We start from the raw sequence: 22,446 nt of genomic DNA, 5'->3' as shown, positions 1-22,446 counted from the left end.
AAATGCATGTCATCATTTTCTAATGAAAAATATTTAAATAGAATAAATTATCATAAGTAACTAGAATATTTATTTACTATAAATAATTCATGGAAGTCTATAATTATTTATATCTACAATTGTATTGTCATTTTTCCTAGATAGACTTTTTTAATTAAAAAATATAATAATATCATTTCCTTAGGCTGAAACTATCAAAGCATTGTATATCCGAAGGCATCATTGTCTTTTCATACCTAAAATATAACCCAAGTGTTTGGTTAATTTTTCCAGTGAATAATTTGTAGGTTTTCTAATTATAGAGGGCAATTTGCTACTTACTCCATATTACAAGGGCCATTTAGTTATTAAACCTTCAAAATATAACTCCCATCAAAATATTGTTTACCTCGTTTACTGCACAAAATTATATTAATTTCTACCGGCAGTAGAAAGTCAAATATTGCCTTCACTACCACTAAAACAAACAAATAACGTTACAAGATTACTAGTGCACAAGTTCATTGGCGGAAGGAGGGAGGGATGTGTTAAATGATACAGAGGAACATATAAGTATATGTGAGAGGTGTCAATGTGAGATTTCGAATTTAAAATCTTTCCCTAACACTAAACAAAAGTTCATTGGTAGAAGTGCTACTGAGAATCTTTTACTTTTAGTTATTCAAGGTCAAAATTCATAAATCATGATAATCTTGATTATGATTTAGGTTATGATGATTCTCAAAAATAGCAAGTCAAAAATGATATACTTTATTTTTTGCATCATCATGATGTGTCTCTATTCTAGTGTATATTTTACATTTTTCTGATGGTAATCATTATCTTCATGTTTGTGCAAATCATGTGTCTTATATATGGTCCACCAAAAAATGTCCGCTTTGTACAATCCTTCATTTACTCTACCTGTATTGGTACTGCAATCATTATGTAGCGACCATTCATACAGATTCATCATTATATCAAGTAGTTGTCCAATTAAACTCCACTTCATTTTAGACTCAAGAATCAACAGTCAATGAGTTCCAATCTACAGTGGTAAACATTCTCCACTTGTCTTACTAATACGCCAAAACTTGCAGGACAAAATATAAGAAACAAGAATCTGAAAGTTTGAAATGTGGAGTTTTTGTTTTTTAACTAATGAATTATACTAGTATATTATACAGGATTGACGAGCATGCAAAAAGTGGAAATAAACATGCAAAGAACCATAATCTGAACCCTGCAAAAAGTTGAAAAGATGGAGAAAAAGGAAAACAAATAATGCCTTGAATTCTAGTTCTATCATCAGGTAAACAACCCCTAATGCCTGTTACTCTATTAAAATAAGGCCCTTTTGACCAGAATCCCTTGTGTCAATAACCTCCTCTGGTAGGGGCCTATTTTAACAAGCCCAGGCTGAAGGTTTTGTGTGTCAGAAACACAAGACCAAGACACACTAGAAACACAATCCCTGAGGAAGAGAGAGAGGAAAAAGAAGTATAGAAAATGTTGAGGAGTGAACCGGTTTAACTTTTCTGTTGGATGTTTTAGTTTGTACACATTTGAATTGTTTGTTGATGGGTATGTAATGCTGGTGGCCATTCGACAAACTTTTGGAATAAACCATGTTTCTGTTTTGTAAATTAGATCATAGACTATAGAGAGGACACACAAATGCATACAAACTCAAACCAAATTAACAGAAGAAACAACCACACAAGGACATTCAACAAGAAGCTGCAGTATGGCTTCTTCTTCCACTACAACATCTTACAGAAAACTTCCAATCATTTTCACATTTGTTGTTTTGTCAGTTCTTGTTTCCTTTAATACTGCTCCTGTCTCGTCCAAGCCTACTATCCATGCATCAGATTCCAGTCATAACGTTCTCTTATCCAACCAAACTTTCCGGCCGCGATCAGAATTGCATAGGTTGAGGAGGATTAGAAGTTATCTGAAGAAGATCAACAAGCCAGCAGTCAAGACAATTAAGGCATTCTTCTCTGACTTTTGTAGTTCTGTTTCTTACCAAATTTGAAAAGTTTTGATGTCTCGTTAGGTTTGAGTCTACTGATTTAATGTTATTCTATAATTCCTGCAGAGCCCAGATGGTGATGTAATAGATTGTGTTCTATCTCATCTTCAACCAGCTTTTGATCACCCTCAGCTCAAAGGACAGAAGCCACTGGTACTCTTATAAGTTCAGATCAAAGCAGAACTCTTCAATTTTGTGTTTGTATAAAATCTCTGTCATTTGTGATTCCCTGAAAAATATTGATCAAGTAAATGCAGGAACCGCCAGAGAGGCCTAAAGGCCATGACTCCGTTGATGCATTGACAAAGAGCTTTCAACTATGGACTGATTCTGGTGAAGCCTGTCCAGAAGGGACGATACCAATTAGAAGAACTACCGAGAAAGATGTCCTGAGAGCTAGCAAGCTGAGAAGATTTGGAAGAAAAATCAGAAATGTACGCCATGACACCATGAGCAGTGATCATGAGGTTAGTATGTGAAGTTTGTAGCATAATTCAGAGGAAAATACACAGAGAAGAAACCTTTATTTCCTAAGTGAATTAGAGTCTATTTACTAAGGATAGGGAAGTGGGGGGACTAAAAAGCCTTAGTTAATTGCTTTTATAAAACATGTCATTTATTCAGATAGATGTAGCTGAAGATGTGACTGTTCTATCCATAAGAGAAAAGATGGTTAGACATGAGGTAAACTGTCCTATTCCGCCCTCTTCTCTTTTGTGTATAGTTACAACCAAAGGGCTAGTGCTCTTTCAAATAAAATTACTAATTGGAATGGCATGGTATAAGACCTTAGTTATATTTGCGGAAATTTCATTTTGAAAAAGTGAATATACCATGGTTGCTTCAGTCTGTAGTCTGAATTCCAAAGCCCCTAATACATCTTTTGCTCTCAGCTTTAGTCTAACTGTAGCATCAAAAGATCAACATAAAGGGGTCGAATAACAGTGCACAAATTCATGGTTATCTAGCATGAATTTGGTCATTGTGATGATACTTGTTTCTTTGCAATGTAGCATGCAGTTGCTTTTGTAAATGGAGATCAGTTTTATGGAGCTAAGGTCAGCATAAATGTATGGACACCTCGCGTCACAGACCCATATGAGTTCAGTTTGTCCCAAGTCTGGATCATTTCTGGCACTTTTGGAAATGATCTTAATACCATTGAAGCCGGTTGGCAGGTATGTACAAGTGGAAAAGTTTATCTTCTGTGTCTTTTGTTCTAAGGGGGAAACATGTTTCTTTTGTTCAATTTTTCCAGTATTAACAGGAAAGATGTTTCTTGTGAAACTAAACACCTTCTTAGAAGCATGGTCAAAACTTAATTTTGTTCCGCAAAAATGATAGTCATCTAGATTTTATTAGAAAAGTTTCCCAGCAGATAGGTTTTTATGATTGTATACTGCATTTTATGTTTGAGTCAATGTAGATTGAGCAAGACATTTAAGAATTTGCCAATTCACACTTTTCCAGGTTAGTCCAGAGTTATATGGAGATGGCAATCCGAGGTTCTTCACCTATTGGACGGTAACTATCAAAAGTTGAATTCTTCATATGCACTTATATTCATGTTTTAAGACATTGAAAGCTTACCGTTAATGACCTAATTTACAGACTGATGCATACCAAGCCACAGGATGCTACAATTTACTGTGTTCAGGATTTGTACAGACAAATAATAGAATTTCTATAGGGGCAGCAATCTCTCCAAGGTCATCTTACAGTAGCAGACAATTTGATATTGGTGTTATGATATGGAAGGTAAATGACAGACTCCCTAATACTTTTCTCCAGGTCTCTTTTCTTTTCTTTTCAACCTAAAGATATCTAACATTTTTTGGCTACTTCAGCAACACGAGTGATTTCTTTAAGCCGTACAATGTCATTTCCATCTGAACACATGAAACTAGGAAAAGAATGAGCCAACTAAGCACTTCCTGTTCAATTACTTAATGGTTAGCATTGATTATGATTTTTCTGTTAGAAGACAACAGGTTGACCAATGTTTTAGCAAGTCTACGATATGCGCGAAACATCCTCGATTACATTATTTTGTATTTGAAGTTGTCCAACTGTTCTTGACATTTAAATGTCAGATTCTCCTCTCTGTTAGGGGCATCTCTGAGTAAAAAAAATTCTCTTTCCCTTCCTTCTGAATTATTAAGTATATTTCTTGCTAGTAGACAACAACTGGCTTTTGAAGGTAATAGTAGAATACTCAGACTATCCTACATATTGAATTGAATTATTGCCTGATAGGCCAGAAATAAGTAGAGCAAACGCGTGAATGCAGCTGGTGAATGCCCCTACTTATGGCATTTTTTCAAATTACATTTCCTTCCCATTGACTTACAAAAAATGTTAAAAGAGGAAGCAGTAATTTAAAATTGCATTCATAAAATTGGGAACTCATAAATTTTTATTTTGTAGGATCCTAAGCATGGACATTGGTGGCTCGAATTCGGTTCAGGATTGCTTGTGGGATACTGGCCATCATTTCTGTTCAGTCATCTACGAAGCCATGCCAGCATGGTTCAGTTTGGTGGAGAAATAGTAAACACCAGATCAACAGGATATCACACATCAACACAGATGGGAAGTGGCCATTTTGCAGATGAAGGATTTGGCAAAGCATCTTACTTCAGAAATTTGCAAGTTGTTGATTGGGATAACAGCTTAATTCCTCTATCTAATCTTCATCTCTTGGCTGATCATCCTACTTGTTATGATATAAAAGCAGGAAGAAACAATGTCTGGGGAAATTACTTCTACTATGGTGGCCCTGGAAGGAACTCAAGGTGTCCTTAAAAGGGCATAAAAGTGTAGGGTGGTCACATATTATTGGCCTAAAACTTTCCATTGGTCCCCAATTTCCCCTTTCCTTTAAATAGACATAGACCATTTCAAAATTCTTTTGAAAAGCATTCCATTTCACCCCCCCAACAAAAAGTTTTTACCCATTACTTTGTAGCAAGAAGATAAATAGGAGTATTGTGTGTAATTTACTTTCTACTTTTGTACCTTGTGGATATGGAAAGTTACGTGCATGCACAGAGAAGAAAGCTATGTATGGTATTAATGCAATTCTTTATCCTTCTCAAAGTTGATGTTCAGGCAAAATGACCAATATGCCATTGATTGTCCATCTTGAAAGCTGAAACAAGAACCTAGCCAATGGCACTGCAGTATTAGTCTTCCTTTGTGTATTAGATTAAGCAATTTGATTAAGACATGAAAATGAGTGGTTAACGTTCTATGAGCAGACTTGCATGTGCCAAGCATGGGGAAAACAAAAAAAAATGTAACATTTCTGTCACCAACCTCAGTTTATAATATAACATGAACCTTCCTTGTAAGACAAAATCACTTAAACAAGACTTGATAACAGCTCTCAAGCAAAGAAAAACAGTGAAAATGACAAACTAAATCTGAGTTAGGCCATCAAGACAGATTGTTTGTTTGCCAAAGACAGATTCTGCTTAGGCACATGCAACTAACAGCAAGTACTGATATAGATACATTTTACCTATATGAATTGGCTATATTTTTCTCAGATGGAATCATGGAATTGATAATCTCTAAAATAAAATAATAAGAGGGTATAAAACAATTTTAGACATAACAGTGATTTTCAAGTCAGCATATGTAGAGTGAGATGCTTTTACCTGAACTAAATGTCAAATACATTGGAATCTGAAGTCAACTAAATTTGTGTACACCCACCCTGACTTCTTAGGTTAGAAAAGAAGGAAACAAAATCTGAAAAACAGGAAGACAAATTAGCAAGACAAATTGAGAGTCGATTAATAGATTAATATCGATGAGGAGGCTGATATGCGCCCACCAACCAGCTAGCTGTGGAGATTAAGCAAGCCACATGAATTTGACCTACACAAAAGTGAAAACCAAGCAGCAAATTATAACTTAGATTCCATCTGCATCTGCTGTCATCCCTAAGCTAGCTGCACTGAGCAAGCAAATAAGTTTTGAATCTTTAACTTATGCATTAATTTGCAAGTCCTTTTGTCTGTGCACATTCTTTATGATAACCAGTTGAGTTTCGTAGACTATCAATATATTACTGGTGAAACCTCCTATACTCATTAATGCTTATTGGGAGACTACTATAACATTATAGAATCTTTGAAAAGCCAGAGATAGGAGGGAAGAAAGTTCAAAATGTTGAGGGAGAGTTGATTTGACTTTTTCTTTGATTGGTTTGTTGGGTAATATAAATGATTTGATAAACTTTCTAACAATCCAGGGTTGACTTCTTGCATTTGGATGGCTTCTTGAGCACTACAGCTATCTTGGTGGACAATCATTTTTTAGTAAACCATGATTCTGTCGTTCAGAATGTCATGGTGGCCAATACAAATGCGTGATATTTGTATTTAGGAGAAACACTAAGTTAAGAGAAGCAGAAATAGATATATACAGAACAAGCATGGCCTCTGCCAGATGTTACAAAACAGTCCGAATTATCTTCACTTTGGTTGTACTTATTGCTTCTTCTATTTCATCTGCCTTTTCTATGCCAAATGATATATTGGATTCCAGTGACAACCACCTGTTACGCAATCAAACTATCCATCTGAGTCAAAGGGTGCAGAAGTCAAAGAGAATTAGAAGGTATCTGAGGAGGATTAACAAACTCGCAATCAAGACAATTGAGGCAATTCTTTTTCATACCTTTCCAGTACTGTGGCTAGCTAAATTTGGCATCTTTTTAGTGGTTTTCAGGTTTACTAATTTCAATTTGCCTAACTTCTTTGACACAGAGTCCAGATGGTGATCTAATAGATTGTGTCCCATCTCATCTCCAACCGGCTTTTGATCATCCTCTGCTCAAAGGACTGAAGCCACTGGTAATTGTGTTCAGAATCAGATCATTTGCTCTATGTTTCTGCAGAAACTAGAGTCTAAGGAAACTATTTTGTTAAAAGTACATTTACACATACCTAGTAATGGGCTGATAAAATTAAAGCATATCCAGATTTAACCTGGCACCATGATGAAAGAAATTTGATGTCTTGAAAAAGTTTTGTTTGGACTGATTCTGGTATCGACAGAGCTTTCAACTGTAACTCCGCCGATATTTGGACAGAGACCAACCAACCATGGCTGGAGGAAGAGCATTCAACTGTGGACTGATTCTGGTGAATCGTGCCCGGATGGTACTGTACCTATCAGAAGAACTACAATGAAAGATGTCCTGAGAGCTGGTTCACTGCACAAATTCGGCCGAAAATCTTTCAGTAAACAGAATACTAAGATAAGCAGTAATGATCAACTGGTAAGTCTATGAAATGAAGTAAAATGGCACTCAAAAAAGCTTGGTTCAGTTAGTTTTTAAGAAACTAGTTAGGTCAGTTTCTCAGATTTATCAAGGCAATGATTTCTAAATCAATGCATAAGCGACTCGAAGTTTGGGGAAACTTATCTTATCTTCTTCCTATAATTACATCCAAATGTCTCTCTCTCTCTCTCCGAAAAATAGATCATGTCATTTTCTTATTCTCTCCTCAAAATAATTACATTTCTGGAACAATGCCAAACAAATGAGAAGTTTGAGAAGAGAATAAAAGTGAAATTCTTACCAAAGGAAAAAGTGATATTTAAGAAACTCATTGGACAATATGAATAAATCAAGTTGCAAATCAAATTGCTGTTAACATATTTTGGCTCTGTCTAAGCTTTTAAGTTTCCAATCGTAGCATCAAAAGTTCATAGATTCGGATTTTATACACCTGATCTTTTCTTTATTTGCAATGTAGAGACCTGTTGGCGATGTTACTGGAGATTGTTACTCTGGAGCACGGCTCTACATACATGTCTGGAAAGCTAATGAGACGGACCAATATGACTTCAGACTGTCACAAGTCTGGATGGCCTCTGGTAATAGTACTAGTAATGATCTTAATACCGTTGAAGCCGGCTGGCAGGTACGTAAACTAGACACAAGAGTCACGTTTTCTAAGTCTTCTAGGGTGGAAGAAGAAGAAGACATCTAAGGATCAGCCATTTTTAAATTCTCCAGGTTAATCCGAAATTATTTGGAGACAACTCCCCCAGATACTTCACGTATTGGACGGTAAACCATCAAATATGCATCCTTAAGTTACGTCTGTATGTGCCAGACATAAAAGTTCTTGATTGCGGATCACTTTCAATCTACAGGCTGATTCATATGAAACCACAGGATGCTATAACCTCCTGTGTTCAGGCTTTGTACAAACTAATAATAGAATTTCTTTAGGGGCAGCAATCTCTCCAAGATTTTCCCAGAATGGCAGAGAACTTGATATCCGCATACCGATGATCATTGCAAAGGTAAGCTCAATGCTATCTTATGTAACCTTCAAGTTCAGATTCTTAGACTTTAATTGAAACATCCTGAGTTTTTGTCTTGCAAAATCAAACTAAATTCACATATTTGCATTCGACACGTGAAACTAAGAAAAGTACAACCCTGTTATTATTTGCCTGCTCAAATTAGGTAAGAGTATGTCATAACATACAAATGGTTTTATATCATCCTCATTATAATATCTTTCTGGCTTACCAACTATTCTTGATATAGTTAATTGATTGTCAGATTCTCCTCTCTGTCAGGGCATCAGGATTTTTATTAATTTATTTATTTTTCCTTTGTTGACAACAACTAAACATTTTTTTTTTTTGGTTGACAACAACGAAACTTCTGTTACTAGTTCATAACAACTGGCTTTAAATGAAGCTTATACAAGTAGCTCTTGTCCCATTTCTTGAACTCCACTAAACCACACAACTTCCATCAAAGTAATGGATCACAAATAATTAAAGGCAAGTGGCAAGGGCAGTTAGCAACTGGTAAGGGCAGTTAGCAAGTGCATGCCACCTTTAATATCTCCACAAAAAAAGAATATATTGGGTTACTAGTAAAATGCACGTGCTTCTGTTGGTTTTTTGGGGCATACACTGAAAAACAATATCTTAGTGTTGCAAAAAAAAAAACTTATAAGAGACTTGTATTGAAGGTAGAAAATGAGTTTATGTTCTACATTCATCAACTCACTATTTATAGTGATTACATGAAATAAACTAGCAAAATATCAACTAACAATTATCCTAAAATCTCAACAAAATATAATCTTCTTCTACTAGCAAATCTTAGCTAAAATATTTGTTAACAAACCAACATGATTTTTGGCTAACAAATATCCTTATTTTTCTAATAACTAAATTATTTTGATATCAAACTCAATCTGATAAAATCTGTAGGAAAAGTTGGCATATCTCAACACTCCTCCTTGCCACTTTTGCTGCAGATTTTCAATTGTCTTCTCAAATCTTTGAATCTTGTTTTGGACAAGACATTTGTAAGAAGTTCTGCAATTAATATTTAGCTTGCATAAAACCCCAAAGGAAGAAGTTCATTGCAAGGCTAATCATCAATTGCAAAACTTCTTACAAATGTCTTGTCCAAAGCAAGATTCAAAAATTTGAGAAGACAATTGAAAATCTGCAGCAAAAGTGGCAAGGAGGAGTGTTGAGATATGCCAACTTTTCCTACAGATTTTATCAGATTGAGTTTGATATTAAAATAATTTAGTTATTAGAAAAATAAGGATATTTGTTAACCAAAGATCATGTTGGTTTGTTTACAAATATTTTAGCTAATATTTGCTAGTAGAAGAAGATTATATTTTGTTGAGATTTTTAGGATAAATGTTAGTTGATATTTTGTTAGTTTATTTCATGTAATCACTATAAATAGCGAGTTGATGAATGTAGAACATAAGTTCATTTTCTACCTTCAATACAAGTATCTTATAAGCGTTTTTTGCAACACTAAGGTGTTGTTGGTTTTTTGGTTTTTTGGGGCATACACTAAAAAACAATACCTTAGTGTTGCAAAAAAAAACTTATAAGAGACTTGTATTGAAGGTAGAAAATGAGCTTGTATTATTCATTCATCAACTTACTATTTATAATGATTACATGAAATAAACTAGCAAAATATCAACTAACAATTATCCTAAAAATCTCAACAAAATGTAATCTTCCTCTACTAGCAAATCTTAGGTAAAATATTTGTTAACAAACCAACATGATCTTTGGTTAACAAATATTCTTATTTTTCTAATAACTAAATTATTTTGATATCAAACTCAATCTGATAAAATCTGTTATATTCCCTCATAGTTTGGATTAAGGTATTAAAGTGATAGAAATGATCATCCGTAACGAAACCTAGGACAATATCGAAATTACCATTGTTTAAAAACTAAAATGACTGAAGTGACCAAAATATATAAACATAATATGCATCACACTCTAACTCCATATGATTTTATATTTTATCATATAACTCCTTTATGATTTAATGCTTTATCATATAACCCCCTTATGGTTTTTAATATATATAAACATAACCCCCTTGTGGTTAATAAGTAATTTTCTACTTTACATGGGGATATTTTTGACATTTTACTTGACTCCGTGATGGATTGCAAATTCCGTTATTTTGACGCTTTAATCCAAACTATGAGGGGGTTATGTATAGTTTTTGAAACCATAGGAGAATTATGTAAGGAAACACTAAACTATAGGGTGGAAAAGTGTAATTTGCCCTTAGTATATGATGTTGAACTTAATCAAAATTAATGTCATTGTAGGCAAGAAAAATCAAATGTCAAAGAATCTATTGATGTTTAAAGTTGAATTGGTCCTATGTTTTAGTTCTTAGAGTGAATAAAAAGAAAAAGACAGGAATACATTGTCACGTGAAAAACCATGGCTATGGCTTTATAAAGAGATACAATTGATTAAGTTGAAAGATATATATCACACCATCAAATTTTAAATTCTAAGCAAAAAGATTGAAGAAAATTCTACAAACTCTTACATGACTAATAACAAAATTGGTCAAAATAGTGAAGAGTTGTATGGTGTATAAGCTTTGTAGACTTTCTTTTTTCATCCATTCTTTAGTTTGTTGTCTACTTTAGTGTGCAACACATGAAGTGATCTCCTTCTCACTAATTTATTCTTTAATTTTTTTTATTTCAGTTGCATAAAGACAACACAACTATTTTTTTTCCTTTTTATACTTATCAACGATTTACTTTAGTTTTTTTCTCTCTTTATGGCAATAAATGTTGGATTTTTTTTTTTGGAAATTTACATTTTCTATCATCCATGCATAATTTTTCATATTTTAGTTACCATGACTTTCCATTTTTTTAATTATTTTATTAACTAACTATTGGTTTAAGCCTCACTCTTAAGATACTAAAGTAGATCTTAGGCAATGCCATTTGATAACTGAGATAGTAATGACATTCTAATATTTTATAATTTAATCACTTAGTACTCATAAAACCAATCTAATTTAATAAAGATATTTTTTCTACATGAAAGAGGTTATAAATAAAAGAAATTCACATTCGTTATACATATTTGATTGGTTTGACATATACTATACATGCTGAAGATTTATAATTATTGGCTTTACCTTATTATAGAAGATATTACCAAAATTGTATCAACTATACAATTAAACACATTTATTTAGATTCATAGATATTTTAATTTGAATCTTTAGAAATCTTTTTTTTTTCAGTTACATTTTGACTATATATGTTTTGAGATTTTCTTCAAATTTTAGTTTGGAAGAAGTTCAAATCCTTTCTACTTTTTATTTTTGTGATACAAAATAAGGAAAGTGTCTAATAGAAAAATGTTTTTACAAAGTTAATTTTATTTATCCATGTAGCCCTTTTTTTTTATTCTGAATAGTTTCTGATTGACATTTGTGATTTTAGTCAAAATACGATTACATTATATAGTAATAGATATGGTCTATATTTACACGTCTGTATCTCTTAAAAAAGGTGGATACCCATGGTGGTACCCGTAATTTATGTAAAAGAAGGTCCCAATTAATAAACTCATATGTAACAAGCTTGAACTAATCATGTCACAAGTCATTTTATTCAAATGTCAAATATCTTTTTTTTTTTTTTTGCATATTTGATAGAGTAGTAATCATGTTTGGATTGGTATTGTTTTGTAAAATATTATTTGCTTGTGTTACAAACACATTTTTTTATTCTCCTTTTATCTTTTTAATCACTATTTTTTTAAAAGGAAAATCCCATATATATCACCAAAGATGGAACTAGGGGATGTGGGAAGAGCCTCCTTCAAGTCTATTAAAATTTAAGTTTCCTCCCTTATGAGATTAAAAATTTTTCAAAATCACTCTTTATAAATTGAAGGGTAAATTACTTATGATCCCTTGTAGTTTTACAAAATGATAGACCCTCCTAAGGCTTTAAAATAGCCAAATAACTCCCTTGTAGTTTTATGTAAAGTGAAAAATGGAAGGAATGCACAATCAGTTTAAACATTTATACCAAACGTGCTTTAATATCCCTGTAACCCCCTTATGATTTGTATAAATATCCATTTTACCTCCTGTGATTTTTGCATTTATCTACGTAATCTCTCTATACTTTTATATAAGGTGGTTAAGCCGTTGATTAATTTAGTATTTAAGTAAGGGCACTATTGATAATTCAACTAATGACATTAGATAACTATTTTCCATCAAACTTCCACTTCATATAAAACCATAGGGAGTGAAGTGGACATTTTGAAGCGTTGGGGGATCATGTAGTAACAGATGAAACCACAGGGGGTTATATGTAAATGATTCTAAATTTCAAATCTCACCCCTACAAAAACTCAAAAATATTTTAGGTTATACATTTAAGTTTAGGTATATTAAAGCTTAAACCCTCAAGATATATTTTTTAGTTCCATCTATGTATGTCACGTTATAATAGTACTACATTAGTCAAGTAATATTTCAAATAATTTCCTGTCCAAACACACTGTCTTTATACAACACAAGTTTCATTTTTGTAGGATGCTAAGCATGGGCATTGGTGGCTGGAAATCGGGCCAGGGATAGTTGTTGGATATTGGCCATCACTTCTGTTTAGTCGTCTACATAGCCATGCAAACATGGTTCAGTTTGGGGGAATAATGGTTAAAGCCAGATCAATGGGACTGAATGCACCAGCTCAAATTACAGCAGGTGATATTTCAGTAGGAGGAGTTGGCAAAGCAACGAACACTCAAGACTTGGGAGCTGCTGAAGCCCTTGATAAATTAGTGCCTTTATGTAGTGTAGGAATCTTTGCAAGACAGCATTTCGCGGTGTCTAACATGGTCGAATAATGGCTTCACATGATTGTGACTGGCTTGTCTTCATATTTGGTATGTTTTGTATCATTCAGAAGACTATATTGTGGATTCACGGACATCTATCTATCCATCCATCCATTCAGTCCCTTCCCAATAAAATTCCGTTTTGATCCCTGTTCCTCTTCCATGATGTAAACTTTCTGTGCTTTTGTGATTTACGCAAATACTAATTTTTAAAGTTAGTTTTATTCTTCTAGCAAGGGAGGGGATAAGGGAAAATGAGCCAAGAATCTCTAATTTCTGAAATCTCAATTTTATCTTCTACATCAAGGCCTCCTTAGCGACGCAAATACTAATAATTCATCTATTTGCACTGAAAAAAAAAAGGACGTGGTTTTTGTATACATTTTTTTTATTGGCATTGTAGTACTAGTTGCTTTTGTATACATTTCATTGGTAGTGTAGTATTAGCCGCTATAGTGTTTCATTGTTGTTGGGTGTAGCTTTGGATATTTGGGGTGATTTTGCACAAGGGACTGGTGGCAGCAACCTGTTACTGTTGATAATCTGAGTGCCTTGATTAGGGCTGCAAACGAACTGCGGCTCGCGAGCGGCTCGAGTCAAGCTCGACTCGAGCTTGAGCTGGCTCGAGTCGAATTTGAGCTCGAACTCGAGGTCAAGATATTAAGCCCGGCTCGCGAGCTCGAGTATATATATATATATATATATATATATATATATATATATATTAATTTTAAGTATATATATATTTTTATTTTAAGTATATATATATTTTTTTTTTATTTTTTTATTTTAATAGTAAAATTACATATATATCCTTAATCTTTTATTATTTATTAAGAAAAAAAATTATATTATTTATTTTTTTAAAAAATAAAATAATTATTTTTTTATTTTTTTCGATCTCGAACTCGAGCTTTAAATTGTCGGCTCGTCGAGCTCGAGCTCGAGTTCGATTTCACTAAAATTAAGTCAAGACTCGACTCGATTAGGCTAAAACTCGAGTCGGCTCGATTCGTTTGCAGCCCTATGTGTGATCTTGGCGTGGTGGTCAAGTCTTTTTGGTTTTTCTTCTTTCGACAAATTTTTTTTCAAGTTTTTAACACCTTCCGGTGGCAATCATCTAACATTATTTGAAAAAAGGGCAAATTACACTTTACCTCTCTGTGGTATAACTAATTTACACATAACCCTCCCACTAGTTTAAAAAGTTATATATAACCCCCCTCATGATTTGGATTAAAGTGTTAAAGTGATGGAAATGATCACCTGTAATGGAACCTATGAAAATATCGAAATTACCTTTGTTTAAAAACTAAAATGACCAAAATATATATAAATAATATGCATGATATTCTAACCCTATATGATTTTATATTTTACCATATAACCCCCTCATGCTTTAGTGATTTATCATATAACTCTCTTATGATTTTTAATATATATACATAATCCCTTGTGGTTAATAAATAATTTTTAACTTTATATAGGGGTATTTTTGATATTATAGTTGGCTCCGTTATGGATTGTAAGTTCCATTACTTTGACACTTTAATCTAAACCATGAGGGGTTATGTATAGCTTTTGAAACCATAAGGGGTTATGCAATAAAACACTAAACCACATGGGGTAAATTGTAATTAGCCCTTGAAAAAATAGTAATAAATGTTCTATTTATATGCATGTTCATATGATTGGTGTAAACTGTAACCTTTTTGTGAACTTTGGAGATGCAACAATCCTGCATCAAATGCCATATACAGTGCCTTTGTCTAGTGGTATCAAATAATATTTTAATAGATAAAAAATGAAGTAGTTTCCTACCATGATATAATCTATTCCTGAACTCAAATTGTTAGAACAAATTTCAAATACTTCAAATATGACTTCTATTACTGAGACAGGTAGAAGAAAACGAAGGTAGATAAGCAAAGACACGAGATCCCAACTTTTTGGAGGACTTCGTATTTTTCAACGTTTTCTAGTTGTATGGTCTTGTCCACCTAGTGTAGAGACCCATTGTGGATTTGTCCACCTCGGCAACCCCGTCACCTCGGCAACCGTCTTGGGGAGCAGGAACGACCTGGACTCCCTGGTGGTCAAGAGGGTGTTGGGATGTACCGGGAGGGGCCTCCCCAGGATTCGAACCCTGGTCCTTTGGTATAAGGGTCTTGGGGTTGAATGCCTGGTACCCATTGTCCAGGTCGTTCCTGCTCCCCAAGACGGTTGCCGAGGTGACGGGGTTGCCGAGGTGGACAAATCCACAATGGGTCTCTACAAAAGGCCCCGTCACCTCGGCAACCGTCTTGGGGAGCAGGAACGACCTGGACTCCCTGGTGGTCAAGAGGGTGTTGGGATGTACCGGGAGGGCCTCCCCAGGATTCGAACCCTTGACCTTAAAGGCCCGAATGGGTACCAGGCATTCAATCCAAAGGCCTTTAAGGTCAAGGGTTCGAATCCTGGGGAGGCCCCTCCCGGTACATCCCAACACCCTCTTGACCACCAGGGAGTCCAGGTCGTTCCTGCTCCCCAAGACGGTTGCCGAGGTGACGGGGTTGCCGAGGTGGACAAATCCACAATGGGTCTCTACACCTAGCATTAGAATTCAATTCTTATACAATTTCTTATTTGTGGTAAGGAAGCTTTCTCAGTATCCTTCAAGCAGATGACATAAGCCGCCAGAGGACAAGCAAGCCACCTTTATTTATCCACCTTCTCCGGCAGGGAAGAGAATGAAAATGGACCGTGGAAGGCGTGGAGGGAGCGAACAATTCTATCATTTTGCATTTTCACCGGCGGATCCATCTTGTTGGGGATAATATAGGAGAAAATGACTAAGGGTACGTTTGCTTCTGCAGAATTGGAATTGAATTAGAATTGAAATTCTATAGAATTGGAATTCTATGAATTGAAATTCCAAATCATTTCAATTCTTTCGTTTGGGAAATGCATAGAATTGATACGGAATTTATTTGAAATTCCAAATTCTTTGTTTGTATGAGAGAAGAATTCATTAGGAATTAGAATTGTTTTCATGAAACATTTGCTTACATAAAATTTTTCTTTTTTTTATATAATAATTTCTTTTTTTTCTTACATTTAGCTAATTTTTACTAAAAATTTAAAGGAAAAATGCAAATTACTTTCTTTTTTGGCAAAATATCAGCCAAAACCCCGAAATTTACAGTTGAAGAACGGAAAAGAAAGAAAATTTTAAAAGAATCAAGAAAAGTAGTGGTAAAATGAATCAACTACTACTAGTATAGAACTGAAACGTCCAAGTTCCTTTTCCTTTTTCATCCCCCCAAGACACCCTCCCCAAACGCGTGTCATTAACTCTCCCATTTTCCCATTCTTTGTTTCCTTTTCTCTCTCTCAATCAACACCACAACCACTTCGTCGAGGCACCACCTTGACCACAACTCCGTCGGCACCTACGCCACCACTGAAAATTATGGACTGAATTCCCAAAACTCCTCACCACACTTTTTATAAGACCCATACATAAACTCCTACTTAACTGGAAAATTAAGATACTAACTATAAAAGAACAAAAATCAGTGAGCCAAAACTCAAAAGCCTTGTATGATGGCGGAGCTGGCTCAATCCGCCGACGTCTACGCGCCGAAGACTATACAAGTTTGGAGAGCACTATTAAACTGGCTGGCTTTCTTCTTCCAGATCTTCGTTCAGATCATCAGAGGCACGTCGTCGCTGACTCAGGTCCTGTCTTACGTTGGCCTGCGCCACTCCTCTCTTCTCTCTTCTTCATCGCCTCAGTTCAAGCCTTTAGTGATGGGTGAAGGCAGCACAAGTGAAGGAGGCGGCGGCAGGAATGCTCCAACAGAGCATTAGATATGGCGATTGATAATGGAAAGAGAAGAGAGGTTTGAGTTTTTTCCATCACTTTTATAGTTGACCCATTTTTTAGATTTTGCCCGTACAAGACCCGCGTGTTGACCCGATTGAGGAGTTCAGTCGTGGAATTAGAATTGGAATTCTTTGGTCCAGCCAAAGAATTGGAACCATGGAATTCGATCGATTTGGAATTGCAATTCGATTCTAATTCTACAGAAAAGATAGTATCCAAACACAAGAATTGAAATTGGAGCTCCAATTCCAATTCTACATTCCAATTCTATGGGAACCAAACGTACCCTAAAAGTTACAAAGCAAGTGAGACAAAAAGACTTCAAATCGTGACTCAAGATCACTTTTCTTTAAACTTTATTTATCCAAAATTTTGTATGCAAAGGTTTTGGACAAATATCCTTTAAAATAATTTGAAGGGTGTTTTGTCTTAACTCTTGCACAAAGTTAGACAAACTTACTTAAACTATGTTGTGTTTTTGCAGAGAATTCTAGTAGTAGGAAATTGATCTTCTGCAGCAAACCATCCCTACCAGACATTTATGTAGTTGAGATTGAAATGACTAAGAGTTGCAACCTTTCACCGCTGATTTGTGTATTTGTATTGGTCAAAATGTTCCTCAATATCAATGCAAGTGTTCACATAATTTTTGGATGTTTAAACACTATTTAGATAGTAGTTAACTATCAAAAATATGAAAATGTGTCAAGTAGACTTGAACAACTTCTGAGTATTGTAGGAACCAATGTTTTCAGAACCGGACCGGACCGGCCGGTTCGACCGGTTGGACCGCGAACCGGCCATGTCACCGGTCCGGTCTAATGCTAAAGCTGGAAGTTTATGGAGAACCGTTGAAACCCGGACGAACCGGACGAACCGTGCGAACCGTTAAGAACCGTGAACCGGCGGTTTTTTAAATTCTTCAACAAAATATCAAGAATGGTGTAGCTATGATTCGAACCTGGATCTCCAAGTTTGGATATGACAATCTTACCGCTAGACTGTAGTTAAGTTTGTTGAGAATTCTACTTGACTAAAAAATATATTAAAACATCAAGTTCTTCTCTTATTTTTTTTTTCAATTTTTTCTTCTTAACCATTTTTAACCCAAATATCCACAACAAGATTTTCTCAAGTTTTCACCATTATTATTAGGTTATTATCTTTAGCAGATTGTAAAAAGTTGAAAATTTCAACTTTTCTTGTTTTCCAACATCTTAGTAAGTTTAATTTTTTTTCTTTTCAAGGCTTTTTTTCTATATTATTATCTTTAGTTGATTTTTTTGCATTTTCTTCTTTTTCCCCTCAATTTTCATATGTTTCCCTCATTTTTGTTTTATTTTTATTTGATTAATTAAGGATGAAATTTTTGCAAAAGTAATGCACATCCGTGTAGGAATTGGGTAGGAATTACAAATAATAACATTGGGCTGGTCAAAAATATGGTAGTTGGCACATAATCGAAGCTATTGATAATTGAATTTAAAATAATTAATGGTATAGGATCATTGAATTTAATATAACATGTTAATTAATAATGTTTAGTAGCAATTAATTTTTTATGTGTTTAACTGTATATTTGTTTTTCAAAAATTTTTAGTTTTTTTTAGTTTGAGCAATTAGATTTATATTTTTATAATAAAATTTTAACTTTTTCAGCTTAAGTTGATGAAATTGTGAAGGTGGTGTGGTTGCTTATCATGCCACTGATAAAAGTTTGCTATTCAAATGGTTTGTCTTAACTTGAACTCTTTTATGGATTTTTTTAAGGGTTGTAAAAGAATTTCAATATTTAATTTATTTATTTTTTGTGTTTTTATTTGTGATAATTGGTGAACATTTGGATTGTATCTATTTATGTTTATAATGAATTTATGAAAACTTGTGGTGAATTATGATATTTTAATTATATTTATCATTCCATGTTTTATGTATAACTTTTAGAAAATTTATTATTATCATAACTTAAATTAAGTTATGTTGGTAAAGTTCAAGTGTAGAATGAAACCTGCTTAGTACTTACCACTAAAAAAAAAAAAAAAAAAAAACAGTGAACATGTGAACCGGCCGGTTGGACCGGTCGGACCGGTCAAACCGCGAACCGGCCACCTCTCCGGTTCACTGACCGGTCCGAGTTTAAAAACATTGGTAGGAACCCGACAGTGATGGATCTTATGTCAAATCCTAAGACGCCGCCCCGTCTTGCAACTGATTAAAATTTGAAAATATCTAACACATCTTTCCATCGTACTAGAGCGATTCGAGAAGAACGCTTTGGATATTCTAGTATGACTGGCTGAAATTAAGTTTCAGCCAAGTCTAATAAGAAACATTCTTTCTTACTATCATACTAATGTCGTCCCCTCTTCCTGTTCTTCTCAATCAACCCCTCTTCATATCCCGATGTTTACGATAAAAATCTGAGAACAACTTGATAGATCAGAAGCATCCAAAGCCCCCGCATTGTCAATTTTACTCCTGTATATATTTACAACTGTTTAGTCGAAAAAAGAGGACAGGCAAGTGGATATGACTTCAGATAAATGTAAAATCCCACATTGGTGAGATTGCCCATAATTACACCACCTGTAAGATGATATATGATTGATAATACAAAGTTGTTTATCGTACTGATCCGATCAGAAGCAGGGTGTGAATCCAATTCAATTTCCTCGAGTAGCCTGGGGAGCAAGGTCGAGTGGTTGGATGAAGATTCCAACGACCATCAGCATGCAGGATAGGCAGAGGAGAAGTGGCCTGTCGAGGCGAATTTTGTCCGAGCATGAGACATGGGCACCGCTAAAGATTGGAAAGGATCTAAGTTGGGAACTGGGAAGTAACTTAGATTAGAAAAGAGTTGTGTAACATTTTTCTAAAAAAAGAGGATTTGTAAAGATAGGATGACTCTGATGCAAAATAAGTGTGTGGTATTTTGGTTTCTTTTGCCTTTTATCTGCCTTGTAAAAGTTTTTCACCACCTAACGTCCTATTCCTTAGAATTTTGATTCTTTGCCATCAAGTTGTGGATTCTACCTTTCGCAAGACTCTTTGCAGCTTCAGATTTGCCTTTTTAATGAAAGGATTGGAGTTGCAGTTTTTTATTATTTTGGCCCCTTTCATCTGATGAAAGTAGAACTTGTAATCGAGAATAGGGACAAGCAAAAAGACTAATGAGAAATGGAAAGCTAATGACTTAGACCCTGTTTGCTAATTCAATTCACTGCTTAAAGTTAATGGATTCAGATCTTAATATATTTATACCGTTTGATAATAAAAAATTGAACATCTGAACTAAATTAAATGACACTGAATTTCTTAGGCAAAACTTGCTCTTAAAATTAAGTGATAAACTATTCACTTATCATTGAATGTGATATGCACTCAAATGTATTAAATTTAATACTTAACAATTCAATAACTTAATGGATTCAAACTTCACATTTTAGATTTCAAACTTCAGTTTTATCAAATGCACCCTTAGTATGAAATTAGATAGGAAACTTGATAGAGAAATTAGATTAAAAAAATCCCAATTAAGGGTCTGTTTGGTTGGAAGTAAAATGTTTTCCTTGGGAAAATATTTTCCGTGGAAGTAATTTTCCATGAAAATCATTTCCCTTTCATCATTTTCAGGTGTTTGGTTAGCTTATTGAAAATATTTTCTTACTTCATTTTTCTGGTGTTTGTTTAACTTTTGAAATATTTTCACTTTTATCTCTATCTTTACTTTCTACACATTATAACTACATACTTCTTCCCATGCAAAATAAGAAAATTTATCTCATTGTTTAACTTTAAAAAATCTTGGAGAAATGTATATATGAACAAAAAATATCTCCTTAAGCAATAAACAAATTGCTGGTCATTTAGTGTCAAATATCAATCACATGCAATGCTTATTGTGACATATATCTTGCACTCTCACTGTTGAAAGTTTCTCTAGAAAAGAATGTCCCTATTATACACAATTAATTACTAGCATAGGATGAGCAGAATGAGATTTTTTTTTTTATTTTGAATATACTAGGGGGAGGGTTGGGTTGGGTGGTACAGGGGAGGGAGTGTAAGGAAGAGATCTTGGGTTCGAGTCCTCCTGTTTACACTAAAAAAAAAAAAGAACATATTACAAGATGTTTTCAGTAAGTTTGGAACATACTACAGGCGGGACGCATGCATTTCGGAAAACAACTTCAGTAAGTTTGGAAGGGAAGTTGTTTTCCACAAGATGAGTGAAAATATTTTACATAGGAAAATGTTTTCAGTAACTTTTGCGCAACCAAACACGGGAAATTAGGAAAATATTTTCCTGGAAAACATTTTCATCCGAAACAAACGGACCCTAAGCGCCTTACTATCATTGCGTTTAGGAAAGAAAACGAAATAAGAAAATATTAAGGAAAATAAGCTTTTAGAAGCATGAAACAAGCAATGAAGGTAGAAAAGGGAAAAGAAAAACTAATACTAGATTTTTTTAAAACAAAAGGAAAAGTAAGAAGTGCCAAAAGGAAAATTTAATGGAGAAAGAGAAGGAAAAGCTTTCTTTATTACCTGAAAATCAACATTATCAACAAAGAGACCAAACAAGCAGAACTGTAGAAGTGAAAACAAAAAAACAAAAAAACCTTCAATACTTCTTGTATCATCCAAGGATTATATCCTTAACATGAAATCTTTGTTATACGACAAAGAAAACCACAAGAAAGTACGAGCAACAAATGGCATCAAATCAAGGTCAATAATGCAGAACGAGGACGTGGAAGTCGATAATTTCATTCTGGGTGGTATCATTGTAAGCATAGATTATTGCTGTAACCAATCCACCGGCCAATCGAAAAGCCCCAGAACCACCTACTATTGGCATCTCCTTGTACTTCTGGAAGAAGGGATAATCACCTAGAACGCTAAGGGTGCTACCATTGAACTTGCCATCGTTGAATACCAAGTTCATGATGGCAATTTGTGAAGCATCATCCTCTTTCGATGCCGAACTGGATATGCCCTGGGCGTGACCGATGATCTGGGAACTGGGCTTAGGTCCCAGTGTCATCGGGTCATCGAAGACGTAGGTTGCCCCGAACATCGTGGGAGATTTGCTAGTAGCGTTGGCTTGAGCAACTAGCACAGATGTGGGGCTCTCTGCAGTTACCCTGTCATGAACATAGAAGTGAAGCTCTGTCAACTTCTCCTTTGCATGTCGAAGCTCTTTGAACCAATTTTTAACGGCTTCAGGACTTTGATCAATGCTGCCATGAGCCAATATTGGCAGGGCCATCATCGCCACGACCCACCACAGTATTGCAATGGGTTGTGTTGTCTTCATCTTCAAGTTGATCTTGTCCAT

General features: G+C 34.6%; 3 protein-coding genes across 3 annotated transcripts; 2 read left to right on the top strand and 1 right to left on the bottom strand.

The window, feature by feature from the left end:
* Positions 1–1,340: 1,340 nt before the first annotated feature.
* LOC113768716 lies at positions 1,341–5,126 on the top strand. The gene is made up of 7 exons (XM_027313171.1): positions 1,341–1,975; positions 2,084–2,170; positions 2,275–2,484; positions 3,031–3,195; positions 3,488–3,541; positions 3,629–3,775; positions 4,445–5,126. The coding sequence occupies exons 1-7, from the start codon at positions 1,727–1,729 to the stop codon at positions 4,820–4,822; spliced, it is 1,290 nt and encodes a 429-aa protein (XP_027168972.1). The 5' UTR covers positions 1,341–1,726; the 3' UTR covers positions 4,823–5,126.
* A 1,288-nt stretch (positions 5,127–6,414) lies between these two features.
* LOC113769058 lies at positions 6,415–13,246 on the top strand. Its single transcript, XM_027313542.1, has 7 exons — positions 6,415–6,689; positions 6,796–6,882; positions 7,089–7,310; positions 7,792–7,959; positions 8,055–8,108; positions 8,195–8,347; positions 12,932–13,246. The coding sequence occupies exons 1-7, from the start codon at positions 6,462–6,464 to the stop codon at positions 13,244–13,246; spliced, it is 1,227 nt and encodes a 408-aa protein (XP_027169343.1). The 5' UTR covers positions 6,415–6,461.
* Positions 13,247–21,837: 8,591 nt separating this feature from the next.
* LOC113769057 (dirigent protein 23-like) lies at positions 21,838–22,446 on the bottom strand. Its single transcript, XM_027313541.1, has one exon. The coding sequence runs from the start codon at positions 22,444–22,446 to the stop codon at positions 21,838–21,840; it is 609 nt and encodes a 202-aa protein (XP_027169342.1).

The sequence above is a fragment of the Coffea eugenioides genome, chromosome 4 (assembly GCF_003713205.1).
Source record: "Coffea eugenioides isolate CCC68of chromosome 4, Ceug_1.0, whole genome shotgun sequence".
Lineage (NCBI taxonomy): Eukaryota > Viridiplantae > Streptophyta > Magnoliopsida > Gentianales > Rubiaceae > Coffea > Coffea eugenioides.
This window is presented reverse-complemented; position numbering and strand designations above follow the sequence as displayed.